Below are 20,103 nucleotides of genomic sequence, written 5' to 3'. Positions count from 1 at the left end.
ACAGGCACACATCTCCAACTAAAAGGCTATACCACCACTACCCAAACCAAACACCTGGAAAAAACTGTCTCAATCTAACTGATGGCAAGTGGATTTTTTTTCACAACCCCTTTTCAAATAGGTTTCTGAAGTGGCTGCAGCATTACAGATACCTTTGTGCAAAAGTTAACACTAATCTACAACATATTCACCAACAAACAATACATCTATACTACTTTTTTATCTGGGAAAAGTATATGACAGTCTAGAAAGAATGGATCCTACACAAACTTCCTAAGATTCCAGAGAGCCTTGCCCACCATGTAAATATAGGAATAACCCTATCCTTGTCACATATCTAATAATAATGAGTCCTGCAAGGAAGTATTCTCAGTATTCTTGTCACCAAAGCAGTCAGTGACAAAACTAAACATAACTCCCTAGAATAACTGCCAGTTCATACCATGCTCTTGCCTTTTTCTGCATCAGGACCTATTCTGTTCATTTCATTTGTCTGCTCCAAAGAGATTGTGATCCAAGCAAGCCAATGGGACAAAGACTACAGATTCTGCTTCTCTACTTCAAAATCAGTCAGCTACAAATCTGTAGATGCTGCTGTTATAAAGATAATCCACCAATACTACTACAGCTAGCATCCAACTTGATTAACTATTCTTATCATCTGACTTAGTTATGGACCAAAAGGTCTGTTGGTATAGTTCCTATGTAAACCTTTAAAAGCACCACTCTCCCAGTGGCAGAGCAGACCTGATTACAGGGCCTGATTCTCGACTATAGACTTGGGCTTCCTACCACATCTAGAATCATCTTGTCCCTGAGTCTGTGATTTCCTAAAATCATCCCATACATATAGAGTAGACAGTCCCTCTGGAGCCTTTTTTTTTTATATAAATATTACTGTGCTCCAACAGTTTCCTTGGTCTTTATTTCTCTAGATGTGTCACCTATGTATGATTTAAAGACAGGAGTAAGAAGAATGACAGGTTATGACTGTTAAGATGAGAAAAAATTTCTCCATGTAAAGACTGGATGTATATGAGATGGGTCTATGTTTTGGTCTGGCCACCCCCACCCCCTTTTATGGATAAACGTCCTTTGATGTGTTAATTAAAAATAAATAGATGAAATCACTAGTCCAGACAGGATGTATTCACTGGTTACATGACACAAGTAGCCTGCATTATCACTGAATGCCAGCTGAGGCACTCCAATCATGTAATTTACTAATTTGCCGCCCGGACCCTGTCTTTAGTTAAACCGGTCAGGTTTCGTCTAGAAACTGGGGACATAGTGAGAATCAGAATCTGGCTGTGAGCTTGCCAGAAAGAATCTACAGACTTGGAGATAGGTTTGTTGATGCAATGTCATAGCGTTATCCTGCATTGATAAATACCACACCGGAGATCATGATCGAGATGTAACACATTAGCATTCAATTCATACAAACGCACGCAGAACTCGCGACTTTGTTTATATTTATATCAGGTTAATACACAATAGAATTGATAGCATAACTATAAAGTAAATAGCATATCGATTGGTATTCGCTCATGGAATATTTGATATGAAAATAATTCATATGGTGAAAATAAATTCTATGTCCAACAAAGTTGTTGATCGAGATTTATCATTAGCTAACGAAGAGTGTAAATGACGTTCAAATGTTTAATGTTACTCTCCTTCCAACTACATCGCAAATGATGATGAGAAACATGTAGTGTTATGGGTACTCTATTTTTCCGAAGAGGGAAAGAATTGTAATAATTGCGTCCTTGCATTTCACCAATTGGAAATCCGCAGGTTATATTTTATATACACTTGCCGGCCAGCTCGGCCCATCGGCTGCTTGAGACACCATCTTTGATTTGATGCGGAGGCCGAGGAAATTAAAGTATGATAAATACGTCAACTCCAACCTAACCTACCCAACCTACCCTTACCTACTTACCTATATACCTGCCTACATACCTACCTACCTACCTAAGCTAACCTAACCTAACTGTGGTGGGCCAACTTGGTTGAGTTGATGGGCCAAGCTGACCCTACGCTAGATGATTGATCTCGCCAGTTTGTTTTTGTAATATAAGTTTTGTGGGGGTACTTGGGGTAGGCTGTTGTAGTTCTCTGAACCAAATATTACTGATGCTACTTTCATGTAGGCTGTAATCGTAGAATTGGGTAGATACATGATTACTTTGTTATTTTATAGGGACCAATAATGGAGGTTCCCTGGGTGGTACAAGAAGATGAAAATAATCTCCCAGTTGTCCATTTTCAAAATCCTTCAACAGTTATTTCATACACATCTTGTTAGTGTTGTGGATAGCATCTAGGCCTACTAACTCAGAACACCATGATGGGGCCCCACTCAAGGTTCGAAAAGTATCATAATATTGCAAATAGGTAACTCTATTGTTGGACAAGGCGATTGTGTGTATACTTAATTGTAGTATACAGTATAGGGAAGGTACAATGCTCATACATTCCTGTCTCTTACTCTTCAATTTATCATACCTAGGTTGAAATTCATGTAGAGTTCCAACTTGTGCTATATCCTTATTCAATTATTTTCCAACTTTAATACTTAGATTTTAATTCATGTACTGTTCTAATTTAGGCTATATCACTTTCTCAGCTGTGCCAGTTCTTTATGCATCTGTATGGGAAACTATTTTTTTTTTTTTTTTTTTACAATCGGTAGACATTTAGTCCTTTTCAATTTGTTTCCATGACCTCTTCAGGCCCTTACATCCCTAATGAAGAGATCTCTTTCTCATATGGAATGGTAATAACTGCCAATTGTAAGTCCAGCACATGATCTGAGACCATGGTGAATCATCATCATCTGAAAGTCAACTATTAGGGGCAGGCACTCAGACTAGGTCCAGGATCTATCAGCTTAAACTTTATTTCCTCTTTTTTTTCATATTAGGAAGATAGCCTGTAAGTAAATACGTCATTGACAATAGTCCAAACTTTCCTTTCAGAGAGATCAATGGGAGGACCTGAGGACTGTTACCAGCCATTGTGGGTTTGTGGGTTTCCAGTCACAGAAATTCAAGGCAACAGTTAATATTGTTATCAACGAATGACTTGACACCTTTCAGGAAAAAAGTACAGCGAGGGGGATCCATAGCCCCAAACATTCTATCCCATTTAGTTGCTTTCTTCCTGTCTTCTCTTTTTTTGAATAAAGGGGTAGAGAGGGGGGGTGTCATCGATTGGATGACGCAGCCTTGCTGTGGATGTGCTGTGTCTTGCTACATTACTTCTGACCCAGGGCAGTGGGAGAGATGCAAGGATGACCCGTCATCCAGGAGGAGCCAAGAAATGTGGGAGGGAGGGATGGGTGAATAGGAGTGGAGTATGTGGGGATGAAATGGGTGGGAGTGGATTTATGTCTTTGACTTTGGCTATCTCCCTTGTAAGGGGGAAAAAAGCTGTTGATACGTGTATGTATGTCATGCTGCAAGGTCCTTGACCTGAATAGTGTGACAAGGGAGGATGAGGTGCTGAAGTAGAAGGGGCTGTGTATTTCCTAGTTGGATTTTATGGGAAAAGAGCTATGCTCATAGTGACCCACTATTGTATCTCTCAGCACCCAGTTTGATCTTAAATTCTTGTATAGTTTTTGCACTCACTGTTTTCTCATTCAGTTTGTTCCACGCATCTATTGCTCTATGTGGGAAGCTATTCTTTTTCAGATCTCTTCTGTAACTATCCTTTTTAAGTTTATTTTCATGTCCTCTTGTTTTTCTTTTATCCTACTTTAGCAAATCATCTCTATCAGGGACTTCCATCCTTTTCATAAATCTATAGATGGTTAGTAGATCTCTTTCTCTTCTTTGGTTTAATGTGTATGATGTGTGTGTGTACTTGGCTCCAGTCACTCCCTTTATAAGGGAGAAAAAACCTTTGGTATGTTTTTGTATTTATGCTCATGAGAATTTTTGACAATTGGTAATATATATATATATATATATATATATATATATATTTTTCAAGCACAAATCACTTTTAATTCCATGCCATCGCAGTAGAGACTGAGAATTGCTCGATGGAGGCATCCGTTGGAAATTGAAATGTGGACAAGCCGAGGATTCGAACCCAGCTAACCTGTAACAAAGTTACAGTGACATAAATCAATATGCTATCTCTCTTGATAGCATATTGGTTTTCGTGGTCCTGCGTGTGACTTCCCCCAGTTGCAACACGGTGACTTCTCCCCGTGCTTCCCATTTCATTTAAAATATGCTCCCTTTCCCTTTCTTTTCACTTCAACTGAGGATGCAGAAAGATCTGCGAAACGTCTTGATAACTATTTTGTTGTGCTTGTATTTTGTTTTTTGCTGTATTTCTTGTATTAATTTCTTGTATTGTGTTTATTGTGTACTATACTTTTGTGTCTATTATAACTTTTGTGTTTCCTATGAATTTTGGAAATCTGATTTACTCCCTTTCCCCCTACCAAAAATCTACTTTTCGCAAGCTTGAGAGCTCACGGAAAAAACTAATCAATAATTCTTTTGCTGTCGTTTTTAACAGAATATGTCTCAGAGAGAATCTCCTGCCACGCTTCACCAATATATATATATATGTATATATGTACATATATATATATATATGTATATATATATATTTATATATATGTATATATATATATAATATATATGCATATACCAAATGACCTTTTCCCCATTGTAAGAAGGATTTTTTTTTTTTCATCTATTCTTTTTTCTTTTATGAGAACATACTTTATACAGTTTCAGAAATTCAGTGTTTTTTTCATGGACTCGTACTTATTTTGTCTCAATTTTTTTTCAGATTCTGGTTGTGAATCATTGGTGCTTCTTTTAGCTGTGCAGAAAGAAAAAAGAAATACACATCATAATTTTCTCTATCAAAGTAATATTCACTGGGTTTTGTAATGAGTTTTATTCATTAATAAAGTGAAAAAAATGAAGTATCTACCTATGCTGTTTACTCGTAATTACAGCAGAAAATTGCTACCAGTAATAAATTTCAAGTATGCACAAGAGATGAATAAAGAATTGAAGGGAGACCAAAAAGTGACTACAGAAAAATCTCACAAGAGAAACAATAATGATTGCACAGTTAAAGAATCAGTGTATAAAGAAATCAGTGGGAAGGAAAGTGGTGATTTGTTAGTGTCCTCTGACTTGTTAGCAGGGGAAAATGGGAAATTCAGAGAAACAAAGAACAGCAAAAGTTGCGTGACTAAAGAATACTTGTACGGCATTCACCCAGTTGAACTTGCACTTCAGTGTACATTACGAAAAATCCATACATTATATTATAAAGAAGGCATTGAAAAAATTCCAAAGAATAAGAATATATTAAAACTAGCCAAAGAAAAGAATATACCTTGCTCTGGAGTAAGTAAAGGTAAAATTGATAAGCTAGTTGGAAAAGGAACTACTCATCAGGGAATCTGCGTACATGTAGATACCCTTGATTTTGTACCTCTTACTCTGAAACATATTAAAGAAATAACTAGCAACATGAAACATTTTCAAAATGTGGACAGATGTGAAACTAGCCAAAACAATGAGAACCCACAGACTCAGCTTTGGCTCTTACTTGATTCTATTCATGACCCAATGAACCTAGGTGCCATTCTTCGGAGTGCATACTTCTTCGGTGTAGACAGAGTACTCACTTTAAAGGAAAACTGGTAAGTAATATCAATGATGATACCCTAGGAAGGAACAAAAGTATCCACATGGAGATAAAACTGGCCATTGTCTTTGTTACATACCTAATTTAGATACATAGGGAAATAAAACCACCAACTACTATGTGTTTTGTATAATTCCTCCCTTTATTTTGTTGACAAAGATAATTAGGTATGTAACAAAGACTGGCCAGTTTTACCGCATGTGGCTACATTTGCCCCTTCCTACAGTAGTTGAAATTGTGTTAAAAACCATATTGATGGCATATATTGATGACTAAACTTTAGTTCAATTTAACTAGTATGCTTAAAAGAGAGGAAATCTAATAGTGCATCATCACACTTGAATACAATAATCATAGTTATATAATTTTTGCAATCTGATATATTGTACATAGATGGGCTTCCCATCCCACACCCAAAACACATCATCAAAGCACTCACACACAGGTAATCTAATGTTAACAATACAACTCATATACTGCTGTCAAGAATACACAAATCTACTTCAGGGAGCTAGAAAATGACTGACAAAACATATCAGCAACCCAGCCAAAAATCTTCAGTAACACCACTCATTCCAAAACAACCATGGATCCAAGAAGTACAGCACACTGCAATCTCAATGACTGGCCAGAATGTGCCACTAAAAACTCCCCACCATATTAGAACAACAATTATGAAAGTCTGAAATGTTTATCTTGGAGTTTTGATCAAATGTCTGCCTGTTTCAACAGGTGTACCTTTCCAAAGGATTTTTTTTTTTACTCAAGTTTATTTTATTGCAGTTGTAAATTGACAAGTGTAGTGAGCAAAGCCAGTTCTGGCGTGGTTGAACTTATGCCTATCTACCAGCTACAAGATGACATCTTGGAGACACTTGAAGTTTTAAGAGAGGCAGGTTGGACTCTAGCAGTAACAGGTTCATGGCAGGGGACAAATGTAATACCAGTACAGGACCTAGCTGCAAGGACCAATATAATGTTGTGCATAGGTGTGTGTGTATTAAATAACACTATGTTAGTATAATATGAATTCATCTTTGTATTTCTAATGCTGGATTACTGTGTATGTTTAATGCAAATTTCACTGTTACCCATTTCTTTCTTTTTACATAATATTGAAACTCATATAAAATTATTTCTCATCAGGGAATGAAGGCTATGGTGTATCAGAAGTTCTTCTAAGGGCAATTCCAACTCAAGTGGCTGTCATACCAGGGCGCCATCTGCATCCAGGCATGGGATCACTAAATGTATCAGCAGCAACAGCTGCTATGCTACAAGCTCTTGCTATTGCACGACTTTCACAGTTATGAGCCTGTGCCAACATACAAGTTACCATAAGCCTTATAAGGTAGGATATGCATGCATTTGTATTCAGGCTTGCCATACTAATTCTTTTTCCTTTCTTTGACGGACTTTAGAAAACTCCTGTTTGTTTGTTTACCTACTGTTTCCTTTCATCACCATTGCAAACCTTGCTTCATCATTCTAATTGCAGGAATTGATGCATCTCAATGGAAAACTGGTCTCAGCATCCTTCAGACTTGTGGTCTTCAGTATATTCCCATAATCTGGTGATACCATCCCATCCCAAAACCATGAAATCTTCTTAGTTTTGTTCACTCCCATTAATGACTTGACCACTGCAATATTATCATCTTTTCATCTTCCTTCTGTTAATGGTGCTAGGTCCAGTACTTCTAATCCATTCTTGTAAGGTTTTTGTGCAAGGTTGGGAGGCACCTTAATTGCTGCTCATTGTATTCTCTCAGTCAAAACCTTTCTTTTTGTATGTGTGAATCAATAATTTAGTCAAACACATTGCCTCAAGCCTCTCTTGCAGGAGACCTATTGTTCCCAGGTAACCAGTAACAACCACCAGTGTGTATTTACTTAATTGTATCTAATTATGATATACAGCAAAGGAGCAAGGCTCAGTAGGTCCTGTTTCCTATACTCCAATTTATCATACCAAGCATCAAATTCATGTACATTACCCTCATGGGTACCTATTGACCGATCCATAAGGTAAATACATATCCTTGAACTCAAATTACAATGAATCCCCTTTTCACCCCTGCTCTCCTCCTCACCTCCTCATTTCTCACTCTATCCAGCTTAGTAACCCTTACCATACTTCTCAGACATTTCATCTCAAATACATTTAAACTCTTTCTCTTTTATGTTCCATGTTTCTGCCCCATATTGTGCTGTCGGAATAATCACTCCTTCATACAACCTCCTCTTAGCATTCATTCCCAAATGTCTATTTCTCATTACACTTTTTAATCCCCCAAGGCATTTACTTGTTTCTCTCAATCTACATTCTACCTCCATCTCCAGTCCTCTCTTTCCTGCCATATTTACACCCAAGTATCTAAAGCTATACTTCTTCCAGTCTCTCTCCCTTAATACTCACTTCCAATTTACTGCCATCTCATCACCTTATTTTTACCCATATTTATCTTTGGCTTCCTTCTTCTACACACCTTCCCAAACTCTGTTACTAACTTCCTTGATTCCTCCTCTGATCCTGTTACAAGTGGAGTGTCATCAGCAAACAACAACTGGATTATCTCCCATTTTTCTCTATTTTCTTTAACCATCTCTAATTTCTGGCCCATTATCCTTACATTTACCTGTTGCACCCCCATCCATGTATAAATTGAACAGCCAGGGCAACATGACATATACCTGGCAAAGTCCACCTTTACCTCAAACCACTCACTTTCTCCATTTCTAATTCTAACACAGGCTCTACTACTCTTGTAAAAACTCTTGACTGCTCTTAACAACTTTCCTCCTATCCCATATATCTGCAATACCTCCCACAGTGCCTTCCTGTCTACCCTGTCATAAGCTTTTTCCAAATCCATAAAGGCCCTTACCTTTTCCTAAAGCTTTCTCACATATTTGCCTTATCACAAAAATCTGATCCACATAATCCCTACCTGTCCTGAACCCACACTGTTTCTCACCAATTATTCACTCTATTCCTTTCCTAATCCTCTCAATCAAAACCCTCCCATAAGCCTTCCCAACTACACTCAACAAACTGATCCCTCTGAAACTACTACACTAACGTTTGTCCTCTTTTTCTGTGTAACACAGAACTATACAGGCACTCCTCCAGCCCTCCGGTACTCTACTCTCTTTTACACAAACATTAAACAACCACACCAGCCAGTCCACCATCACTGTACCTCCCTTTTTTTAGACACTTCTCATGACACCGATCTAACCCAGGTGCCTTACCTGTTCTCATCATTTTAATAACTGCTTTCACCTCATCTTTTCTTACTTCTCCATTTTCCTCACTCATCACTGTCATTTTCTTAGCACTTCCCATAGCAACTATCTTTCCCTCTCTATCCTCCTTCACATTTAGCAACTCCCTAAATTACTCTACCAATTTCTGAATACATTTATTAATTAAAAATGAGCAAAAGAGAAATATACAGAATATAAGCTGATACTATATTTAAAAATCAACAATAAAAATATGACATGGGATGCCAGCATCTCCAGCATCACTGTTTCTGGCCATGCTATTGGCTGATGATTTGAGAAAATCCAATAACATTATAGTAAAATAGACCTGTACTCACCAGTAATGAAAGATTGATTGAATCTTGTGCCCCAGTTAGTTTCTCTCAGATTGCCAGTCAATAGCATGGAGAGAAACATTGATGCTGAAGATGCTAGCATTCCACACATTTCTATTTTGATATATAAATTAAATACAGTATTAGTTTATATGTTGTATATTTTTCTTTTGCTCATTTTTAAATAATAAATGTATTTAGAAATTAAATTATAATAATTTCTAAGCTTTGATTTAGAAAAATAGATGTTTTTTAAAGTTTCGAGTACTAGGTCCAAAATGTGTAGCCCTTACGGATATTCAGAAAAACTGCAAATACACATTAGTTAGATTCCATGAAAAAAAGTTGAGGATATGTGGGGTCGCAAATGGCGAGTCATGGGTGAGCGGGGATCCACTCAATCGTATTTAGATCTGAATTCATGTATTGTTTCAGCTTGAGCTATATCTTCTAAGCCATTCCAAGTATCTATTTATCTGTATGTATTTACCCAGTTGTGTGTGTGTGTGAATTTAAAAAGCAGTATAAAGGATATGGAGTTATTCTCATAGGGTCTCTTCTCTATATCTCCAGTTATCAAACTTCTTAAATTCACTTATTTGCAGCTAAACTGCACTATATCTTCCTCCAATTTATTCCACATGTCCATATACCTGTACAGAAAAATATATTTTTTATATTTTTCAGACATGCTTTTCAATCTTCTTGTGTCCTCTAGTTTCTTTTAAATCTTGAACTAGAAAGTCTTTTTTATTTATTTTGTCATGTCCATGCATCATTCTTAAGACAGCAATCATGTCTCCTCTGGTTCTTCTTTCTTCCAGTGTGGGCAGATTCATTTTTTGAAGTCTCTTCAGGGTGGGGATCATTTTCACTGCTGCCTGTTGGGTTCTCTCAACTTTCTTGATATCTTTCTTTTTATACAGAGACCACACCACTGCCACATACTCCAATTTGGGTCGTATTAAACCCTTCCATACGGTGCCGCACACGTAGGCGTCATGGACTTAGATCTCGGTGGCAGCAACCAATGCCAGCCGTACGACGTGTCGTAATAATACTCGCATCATAAAATATAGTCACCGCTTATATCGATCGTTCTCTCTTCACCCGTGAATTTTGATAACCATAGAAAATGCGATTACAAAAGAATTAGAAAGAATGTCATTATGGAGGGGCGACTACAATAAATATAATCAAGACGCCGATATGGCAGCCTCGCGAATACACTCGCTCCCCATGACGCCTACGTGTGCGGCACCGTATGGAAGGGGTTAAACCCTTGATCAAAGTCTTCATCATAGCCTCATCCATGTGATGAAAAACCACTCATATTTTTCAGCAACCTGAATGTCTCTCCTGTAACCTTGTTTATGTGCTTTTCTGGTGACAAATTGTTCATAATATGAAAGCCTAGATCCTTTTGTCACTCCATCTTTGTGATAGGTTCATTTCCCATAGAATACTGTTTTGACCGCCTTATACCTCTGCCCATCTCCAAAACTTAGACTTTTTTTGCATTGAACTTCATATTCATTGTTTGGCTCCATTCATAATTCTTATCCAGATCTTGCTTTAGAAGATCACAATATTTTTCTTGTTTTATTCTTTCTGTAATTTTTGCATCATCAGCAGAGGTTTGCATAACTATTTACTTCAGTTGTCATATCATTAATGTATACTAAAAACATTACTGGTGCCAGTACTGAGCCCTGGGGAACTCTGCTGGTCACTTTTCTCCATTTCATTGCCATCAAGCCCTCCTATATGTTTCAGTTTCCACAATAGTCTCCTGTGTGATACCTTATCAAATGCCTTTTCCAAGTCCAAATAGACACAATCCACGCATCCTTCCCTCTCCTGCACCTCATCAATCACTCTAGAGTTCATTCATTCATATACCAAAGGCTTTTCCCTCCTTACATTGGTGGTAGCCAAAAAGAAAAAGGCATAGAAACCACTCCCACCCATTCCATTTCTCATACAGTCCACTCCCCTCCACCCTCCTCCCTCCCTCCCATCTCGGCACCTCCTGGATGACAGGTCATCCCTGCATCCTATCCACTACCCTGGGTCAGAAGCAGTGTTACAAGACACAGCACATCCACAGCAAGGTCACTTCATAAATTCGGTGACCCCCCTCTCCGTCCCCCCATGCAGAAAAGGAAAAGACAGGGAGAAATCCCTTCGGGCTGCGTCAAATTTTTTCTCATACATACTTCCTTACTCCCATACCCCACTCACTCCCCCTCATGCATCACAGCATCACCTATACACAACCCCTATCTTCTGTCCTCTTCCATCCTTCCTCTGCAGACATTCCTTTCTTTTGTAATGCCCCTTTCACTCTAGAGTAAAAGATTAAAAAAATTGATGCACACAATCTTCCTTCTATGAAGCTGAATTGGTTGTCTGCCAGTATTTTCTAGGTATTTCATCCAATTGTCTTTCATAATTCTTTTAAATATCTTAACCAGTGCACTTGTGAGAGACACCAGTCTATAATTAAGGGCTCCCTTCCTGGTCTGACTCTTGAATATAGGAACTATGTCTCTTTCCATTCTCTTGGCACTTTGCCCTTTTTTAATGAGCATTCTATTAAGTCATGTATCTAATGCACCGGTTGGTCACTACACTCTTTCAGTATCCAGTTTGAAACACCATCAGGCCCTGGGGATTTTCTTGTCTCCAGGATTCGCAACATTTTGTTCAGTTTGCTTTTTTTCTATTTTTATTTCATATAACATTTGTCTTCTTGTGGGTCCCGTTTCCAACTCTATTTCATTTTCTTTGGTGAATACCAACTGGAAATTTTTGTTGAGAATTTCTGCCTGGTTATTGGATCCTCTATTATTGATCTGTTCACTTTTAAGTGTGTGATTTTGTCTCTCTGTTTCAGTTTTCCATTAATGGATCTGTAGAAAAGTTTAGGTTTATCTTTGCACTTATCCACTATACTTTTTTTTTTATCATTTTTTTTTTCCTCTCTTCTGATATCATGTGGTTTAACGTCACACACTCCCCCCCTATCGGAAGGCTAGGACAGTGCCCCTCACAGAAGGCTTTATAGCATTTAATCCTTGTAAATTCATTCTTTTTTTTTAATTCTTACCTTGTTTTGACTGTCCTCCATTTTTTCCATTTCTTCCAGGTTTCATCCTTCTTGGTTTTATCTATCAAACATCAATTGAATTACACTTTATTACCTTCGGATCTTTTTTTCATTTTTGATACACATTTATCCACACCTGTATCGTATAGGCTCATAAAAATGTCCCATTTCTTTTGTATTTCTTTCATTTCATAGAATTCACTCCAGTTTGCCTCTCAAGGAAGATTTTCATCCTGAGTTGGTCTTGGTGAAATTGTAATAATCCTGCCTGTGTTCCTCATTTCTTGGCTCTATTTTTCCTAGATCCCTCTGGAAATTTATCACTATTTGGTCACTTTTACTCAGTAGGCACAGGTATTCCAAGGTTTTACTACTTCCGGTTCCTTGGTAAACACCAGGTCCAGTCTTGCTAGCATGTCTTGTTCATTATATCTACAGGGTTTGCTAACCCATTGTGTCATTATATTTTCTATTGTGAGATTCATGAGTGTATTGCCCTGTAAATCTTCTTTTCCCGTCATCTATGGGTAATGCTGTGACCTAACACACACACAACTCTCTGCCCATGAGAGTTGGAGTAACTTCGTAGCTCAGCAATACTGAAATAATTTCATCCCTGGGTGAGATTCAAACTCGAACCGCTGAAGTAGCGGTTGCGAACTTTACCACTGCGCTGTGTGATGTGTGAATGAAATAATGGAATATTGAATTTGATTATCCAACACATGACCTACAGAAAACCAAAGACTTACACAGGATGAAATGAAGTAACACAGTTGTTGTGCATCTTCTTTATTAATGTCTACAGCATCTTTTGAAAATGAATGTGTGTTACAATGATGGTAACAGAATTACTCCTCATATATAACACAACTTCAATACCAAAGAAAATTGGAAATGTACTTGAATAATGCGTGTTTTAATTACCAAATGTGAATACCAGTGTTAGAATTAATAAATTTAAAATAAGACTTGTATTTATCGATTTACCCCGTTAACTTGGCTCCTCATGTGGAGAAAACAAAAATAACAATGAAGCCTGTGATGACAACGCTCAATTTGCTACCAAAATGACGTCATTGATCCAACGAGCGAAAAGTCGTCAGCTCTTGTGAATCTGACCTGTATATATTGACCTTGATTGCGATATACTACTTAGGCTAGGAGAGAAGAGGTTCTCAGTGGTCAATAAGAAAGTGCCGAGGACAAAATACCGATATGCACCAGAATGATGTCTTGCGCACTGGCTACGGAATTTGAAGTATGTGGCGCACATTGTGCGACATGACGTCACGTGCCAACTCGAATTTTATTTATATAATTTATTTGTTTATTTATTTATATATTTATTTATCTATTCATCTAGTAGCTCACCATTTTGTGAGGTGTGTGGGTATGTATAGTTTTGGAATATCGTGTTCTGCATCATTCGCGACATAACGCCATAAAATCTGTCATTTGAATTGCAGTCACATTTTACTGAATACATTGGGCACTGTCTATTGAAGAGACAACGACTGGTTCGGATAAAACACAAAAACGAAAGAGAATCGTCAAAGTATGAAGTCTGCTACAAAGTAACGGGGTCCGTATCTCTGCGCTCACATTTCTGGGCAGTCAGTGACACTGCCGTTTGTCAGAACCTTGTCGAGTGTTGTGCAGCAAGGACGGCAGGCGGCGGCGTGGCTGGACGAACGAACCCATCATGAGTGACTCCCAGAAGCCAAGGCAGGTGATCATTGGCCCAGGAACATCCACTGCCAAGCATGAACAGCGACTCAGTGGTATGACGTCATGTCTTGTTTCGTGTTTCGTAGACATAAGCTGTTTTCATTATATATATATATATGTATATATATATATATATATATATATATATATATATAATATATATATATATATATATATATATAATGTGTATGTGTGTGTGCGTGCAGTTTGCATTTATTAATTTAATTGTTTTTACTTATATGAGTGATTTGCTGCAGTTTAACAAACAAGTCTTAGGTCATAGATTGCCTTGTGGGCCGTGCATACTTTTCGACAGGTATGACAAATAGAATGAAACGAGATTAACAGAAACAGATTCAACAAAACAGCTTTTGTGATTTGACAGTGGTGCAATTGAAATAGTGTAATATTCGACATTATTTCTTGTGGTTAAAATGAAAACGATAATTTTCTTATTCCTTGAAATAATTAAATAATTGTATTGCGGTACCTTAATTTGTTTTAAGGTTGAAAAGAAAATTGTATAATCAAAAGTGAGCCTATTTTCAAGCCGTTGTGATTCACAGATTGCATCAGATGCAGCCTGGATATATAGTGGTTCTTCCTGGGAGCTTGCCAGGAATCATCCTCCCGTTGACTGTGATTTGGCAGAAGTTCGTGCGAGTGACACATTTCGCTTGTGTTTTTCTCCCTTCGCAGTGCTAAAATTCATCATGATATTTTCGTTTGTCTCAAGAAGAAAACGAAAGTGTGGTATTAAACTGTACCAAGACGAGTGTGTTGTTGTTGTTATTATTATTATTATTATTTTTATTATTATTATTACGGCGCCCCTGAAGCTGATTAGAATCGTCTTGCATTAACCAGAATAAGATATTTAAACGTTTCACCGTTACTGACTTGTACATTTCTTCCGGCTGCCGGCGACTTGTATATTTTATTTTGCCAGGCGATTATTTAGTTTAATATAGAGGGAAGACGCCCCAACGGGCTGGGAAATATACTTTTTGATTCTGGTGACGCGCGTGCGCGCGCGCGCACACACAGTCATACTGTATATGAACTCTGAGCTCTTTTCCGGGAGGTAAATAGCTGTCGATCATGAGTCCAACACGTGATCCAAGACCATGGTGAATCACACACACACCTACACGACTTGATGGCACAGTGGTTAGAGTTCTCGGCCGCCACTACGGCGGTCCGGATTCGAATCCCGCCCAGGGCTGAAAGAATTTCAATTATGGCTGCGTTGCGAGTCGTTACTCCAGCTCGTAGGCGGGGAGTTGGGTGTGCGTGTAAGGTCAGTATTACCCATATATGATCTCTGAGCTCTCTTCTGGAAGGGAAATAACTGTCGATCACGAGTACAACACGTGATCCAAGACCATGATGAATCACACACAGTCCTCCAACCCCGATTGAAAGCCACTTAACGCTCGCCAGAATAGAATACATAAAGTGCGACACTAGTGAAAAGGTTGGCACATTAATGACGTTGTGTTGGGTGCCGCCAGGCGATTTTATTTATCATGGGAGAGAGAGAGAGAGAGAGCGTCCCCGGGGGCATAGTTCTCAGTGACGCCCCCTCCCCCTCCCCCCATCACCACTTCCCCCCTCCCCTCCCCCACCGCTTACTTCCTATTTTAGGTATTGGCCTGCGAAATAATTCAACAGATTTTAATTTTTGTATTTAATATCACTATTGCAGGAAGGATAAGGGAAGCTATTTCACATTTTGTTGATTCTAACGCAGAAACACTTGTTTATGGTAAAATATTCAGGGCTTTGATCTTATTATTATTATTTATTTGTCAGTCTTGTGGGCGACGCGTACAGGCTAGAATTGCCGCCCCACGGAGCCTATGTCCCTCTCCGGTCATATGCCCCCATCCCCCATGCATATGCCCCTTCCCCCATTTTGTGAGGGCACTGGTCTGAACCTCAAGGTAGAGGTGGGTGCCTGCAAGACGTCGGAGGTAATCATTTCCCCCTCTCCCCCCACATCCTCACCTTCATCGGGAAGCGCAACCCCGAGGGGCCGGCGTTCAGTCCCCGGGGGGAGGATTGGTGCCAATGTGGAGCGCTGTTTTCGTCCTCCTTTCGAGCCTCGGCGGCCACCCGAACACATAGGGCCAAGGTGACGACTGTGGTCGTAGATGAGCGTCTCGTGGAGGTCTGGGTAAGAACAGGGCAGTTCACTTGGGAAACGATGTGACTGTGTGGCATCTTGTGCGCCTGATCGTGACGTCACAGTTGCTCTCCTCATGGACCAAAAGGTCCGTCTGTGGGGGTCACATGAAGAATTGTAACCCCAGAACGCCCACATGAAGAATAGTCACCCCATGAGATCCCACCTGAAGAATTATCACCCCAGAACGCCCACTTGAAGAATTGTCACCCCAGAATGCCCACATAAAGAATCGTCACCCCATGAGATCCCACCTGAAGAATTGTCACCCCAGTACGCCGAATATTAACAGTGGAATAAAGATTAGGGTAGGTCGAATGAGGTTTATGCTTATTGTCATCAACTTCTACAACCGAAGAAACGTAAACCCAGGATGGCCCACATGAAGAACTGTCACCCAAGTATTAGCCTACATGAAGAATTGTCACTCTAGGATAGCCCACATGAATAATTGTCACCCTAGGATAGCCCACATGAAGAATTGTCACCCTAGGATTAGCTCACATGAACAACTGTCACCCTAGGATTAGCCCACACGAAGAATTGTCACCCTAGGATAGCCCACATGAATATTCACCCTGTCGATGCCTGGGGTGACGATCCTTCATGTAATCCGTCTGTAGCTTTGCAGTGTCACGCTAGCAAACAGTCCCCAAGGACGTAGTGAGTGACACTGTGACGTTATCAGTGATGTATTACATGACGCAGCGACAACGACTTTGCATCGCTTTTACCCTCCATTGATTTTTTGCGTCACTTATCTTCGGTCTGCAAACGATGCCCTGATAACGCGGAGCGAGTGGGGATTGAGGACCACAAAGCATGAGACCAAACTGCGTCTCTGGATAGAAGCGCTGGAGAATTAGGTCAGGTTAGGTTAGGTGACGTGCTTCAGGTCACCCATCACGATGACCTGGGCGTGATATCACGTGGATAAGTTGTGCTTAATTTGAGGCTGTTATGTATGACTGTTGCAAGGATTTAGTGTATATGCACAAGCATATACACACGCTTTTTTCGTTGACCAAAATTCACTTCATTTTTAACTTTATCTCACACTAAATCTTCTCATTTCATTTTCAACCAATCAATCAAATCAGCTATCCTGAGTCCACTGAAGAACAATAGCCTCCTTCATAGCATTCCATGATTCACACGACCGCGCCAACCTCTGCCACGTCACTCCTGCAAATTTCTGAACCTCTCATTAAATATTTTGCCGTGTTTCTACCTTTCTCTACAACTATGTTTCCGACCATTTCCTCCACTTTTGGTTGATATAGATGTCCAAGCCTAGTGACCCAATTAAAAAGTGCTCACTACCAATAGTCCCCTTTTATAAACAACTATCATTTTATCTTCCAGATTTCTCTTTTCCTTCCCACAAAAACTGATCTCGCGTGAGCGAGTGATTTGCCCGAGATAGTGAGAAGTTGGTAAGGTGGGGTTCTATACAGAGCTCAAGTTTTGCATCCGACTCGTGACGTCATGTCGCTGCGTTTTCTTCTTTTTCAAAGCGCAATGAAGCGTGAGAATCTTAATTCTTGTCATCTCAATGTATCAAATCCAGCCTGAGGATTTATTTTCTGTTCGTCGACTGAGTCCTGTTTCTGTATTGGATGTGGCTCAGGTTTGATGGGCGAAATGTTCTGACCAGTGTGTTGTTGCTCGTGGAGGGCATTGTGGTCAGTCTGTAAGCCAGCCAGCAACCCGGGCATCATCCTGACTTGAATAAATGAATAGATACGAGGGAAGGACGAGAAGCTTGCAACATATCGCCATATTTTTTACTTACTTGTTCATTTATTTATTAATTCTTATTTGTTTATTTATCTATTGAGATTAATACAATAACTTCACTTGGTCTGTCGAAAAAAATGAGGCGAGAAGAATGTTTTAGGACCATGTATGCATTTTTCTTGTTTTTTTAATTTATTGTATTATTATTATTTATTTATTGGGGGCAAACGTAAAGATCCCTCGAAGGTTCTCTGACATAAAAGGAGAGAGAGAGAGAGAGAGAGAGAGAGAGAGAGAAACCGGACCATCATGTTAATAAGTATGGCGGGGGATTCCCACCGCGCGAGTGAGGGAGTGTCCCCTTCATGTAGCGGCCCCAAGATGTACGATGGAGCCATAGAGCATGAGTTGCAACACGATTGCCATGGCTGAAGAGAGCACCAGCCTCTCTCCCTCTCTCTCTCTCTCTTCTCTTGACATCAAAATACTCTCCGGTGTCTTGTGACACCATCTCTTTATCACCAACAATGGTGCAACGCGGGATTTCCTATTTAGACAAGAGGAGGAGGAGGAGGAATGGGTGGGTGGAGGTGGGGGGTCCGTCGCCTCAACAGAGACGCCCTTTCCGGAGACGAAAACGTTCTCGGGAGAGTCCGGGTCCTCCGGCAAGACTCTTCGTGCGGGCAAGAAAGCAGGCACTGTCAGGCAGGCGACGGGAATTCCGTGTTCCTTCTCTTCCTCCTCCTCCTCCTTCCTTTACCGTTTTATATTCTTTCGTTCGCTTTCGTCCCGAGTTTCGTTCATTCGTTCGGTCGATGCCCGGCCGTCCCCGTCTCTCCTCGACTCCCTCCCGGCCCAGCGCTACACAGAACCCACCCGTGAAGGAAGGCATAGCTTCCCCTCTGCTGAATAAAAATCGCCTGGAGACACACAGGCGAGGTATGGGCCATTCTGGGGTGTCACTCAAAATGGCTTCGTGCCTTTGGGGAGTGATTTAAATCGTCTGGCGACAACTAGAAGTACACGGGAAAGATTGAGCTTTCAAACGAACAGAATGCCATCAGTGTCTGTGTCTCTGCTGGGAGACTCTGGAACTCGCTTCCTCCCCGGGGGCGAGGTGCGGGGGGGGGGGGAGGCAGACACGGAGGGCAAACTGTAGTCTCATTGGGGGACCTCCGATGACCCCCATCAGCTGAATACAATCGCTTGGCGCTAGCCAGAAGAAAGACTGCGAGGAACGTTCACAGCAGCGAGGGAATAATAAGAATTGTCACCCCAGACTTCGACAGGGTGACAATTCTTCATGTGGGCTAATCCTAGGGTGACAATTCTTCTCCATGTGGGCCATCCTGGGTTTATGATTCTTCGGTTGTACAAATTGATGACAATAAGCACAACCCTCATTCAACCTAACCTGACCTAACCTTTATTCCACTGTTGATATTCGGCGTACTGGGATGACAATTCTTCAGGTGGGATCTCATGGGGTGACAATTCTTCAGGTGGGATCTCATGGGGTGACAATTCTTCATGTGGCCGTTCTGGGGTGACAATTCTTCAGGTGGGATCTCATGGGGTGACGATTCTTCATGTGGGCGTTCTGGGGTGAAAATTCTTCAGGTGGGATCTCATGGGGTGACGATTCTTCATGTGGGCGTTCTGGGGTGACTGTAACCGTGGAAAAAGGTTGTGGTTACATAAGGAGGACTTGATGCGGGTGAGATAAACTCCAGAACGGGAGTTTTCTTCTATTAACAATTGAGGCAAATCTGGTTACAAATATGATAAGGTACAAATGGGCCCTGTGGGCAGATTACAATATGTCCCAGGCCTTGACCTAGGGCACAACTGGCTGGCAACCTCTCGGTCTGCCTAGCCTGGCGTCTGGCTGGTAGGCCCTTCTCACCTACCCAGCTCTGACGATTGGCCGGTAGGCTCTCCACCTACCCAGCCTATCGTGACATGGATGTTATAGGTTATACAGGGGGTTAGTGGGTTGTAAGTAAAGGCGTTAGTCTCGCTATTCT

The 20,103-nt window shown here is 40.3% G+C and overlaps 1 protein-coding gene across 5 annotated transcripts in view; it reads left to right on the top strand.

The window, feature by feature from the left end:
- The first annotated feature begins 896 nt into the window (after positions 1–896).
- The window catches only part of LOC143017454 (cytidine deaminase-like), a 27,003-nt gene continuing 7,796 nt past the window's right edge, over positions 897–20,103 (top strand). Inside the window, exons 1-5 of one of the 5 annotated variants that reach the window (XM_076172212.1) lie at positions 897–1,348; positions 4,825–5,695; positions 6,484–6,689; positions 6,847–7,051; positions 13,887–14,107. In XM_076172212.1, coding sequence (XP_076028327.1) covers positions 4,959–5,695; positions 6,484–6,689; positions 6,847–7,013 — 1,110 coding nt within the window. In that variant the 5' untranslated portion in view covers positions 897–1,348; positions 4,825–4,958 and the 3' untranslated portion in view covers positions 7,014–7,051; positions 13,887–14,107. Of the gene's footprint in view, positions 1,349–1,623; positions 1,715–1,824; positions 1,892–4,824; positions 5,696–6,483; positions 6,690–6,846; positions 7,052–13,886; positions 14,202–20,103 lie in introns of those variants that run through there. The other 4 variants (XM_076172208.1, XM_076172209.1, XM_076172210.1 and 1 more) reach the window with 4 other exon arrangements.

Source organism: Oratosquilla oratoria, chromosome 32 (genome assembly GCF_046742065.1).
Source record: "Oratosquilla oratoria isolate Oo_2021 chromosome 32, ASM4674206v1, whole genome shotgun sequence".
NCBI lineage: Eukaryota > Metazoa > Arthropoda > Malacostraca > Stomatopoda > Squillidae > Oratosquilla > Oratosquilla oratoria.
This window is presented reverse-complemented; position numbering and strand designations above follow the sequence as displayed.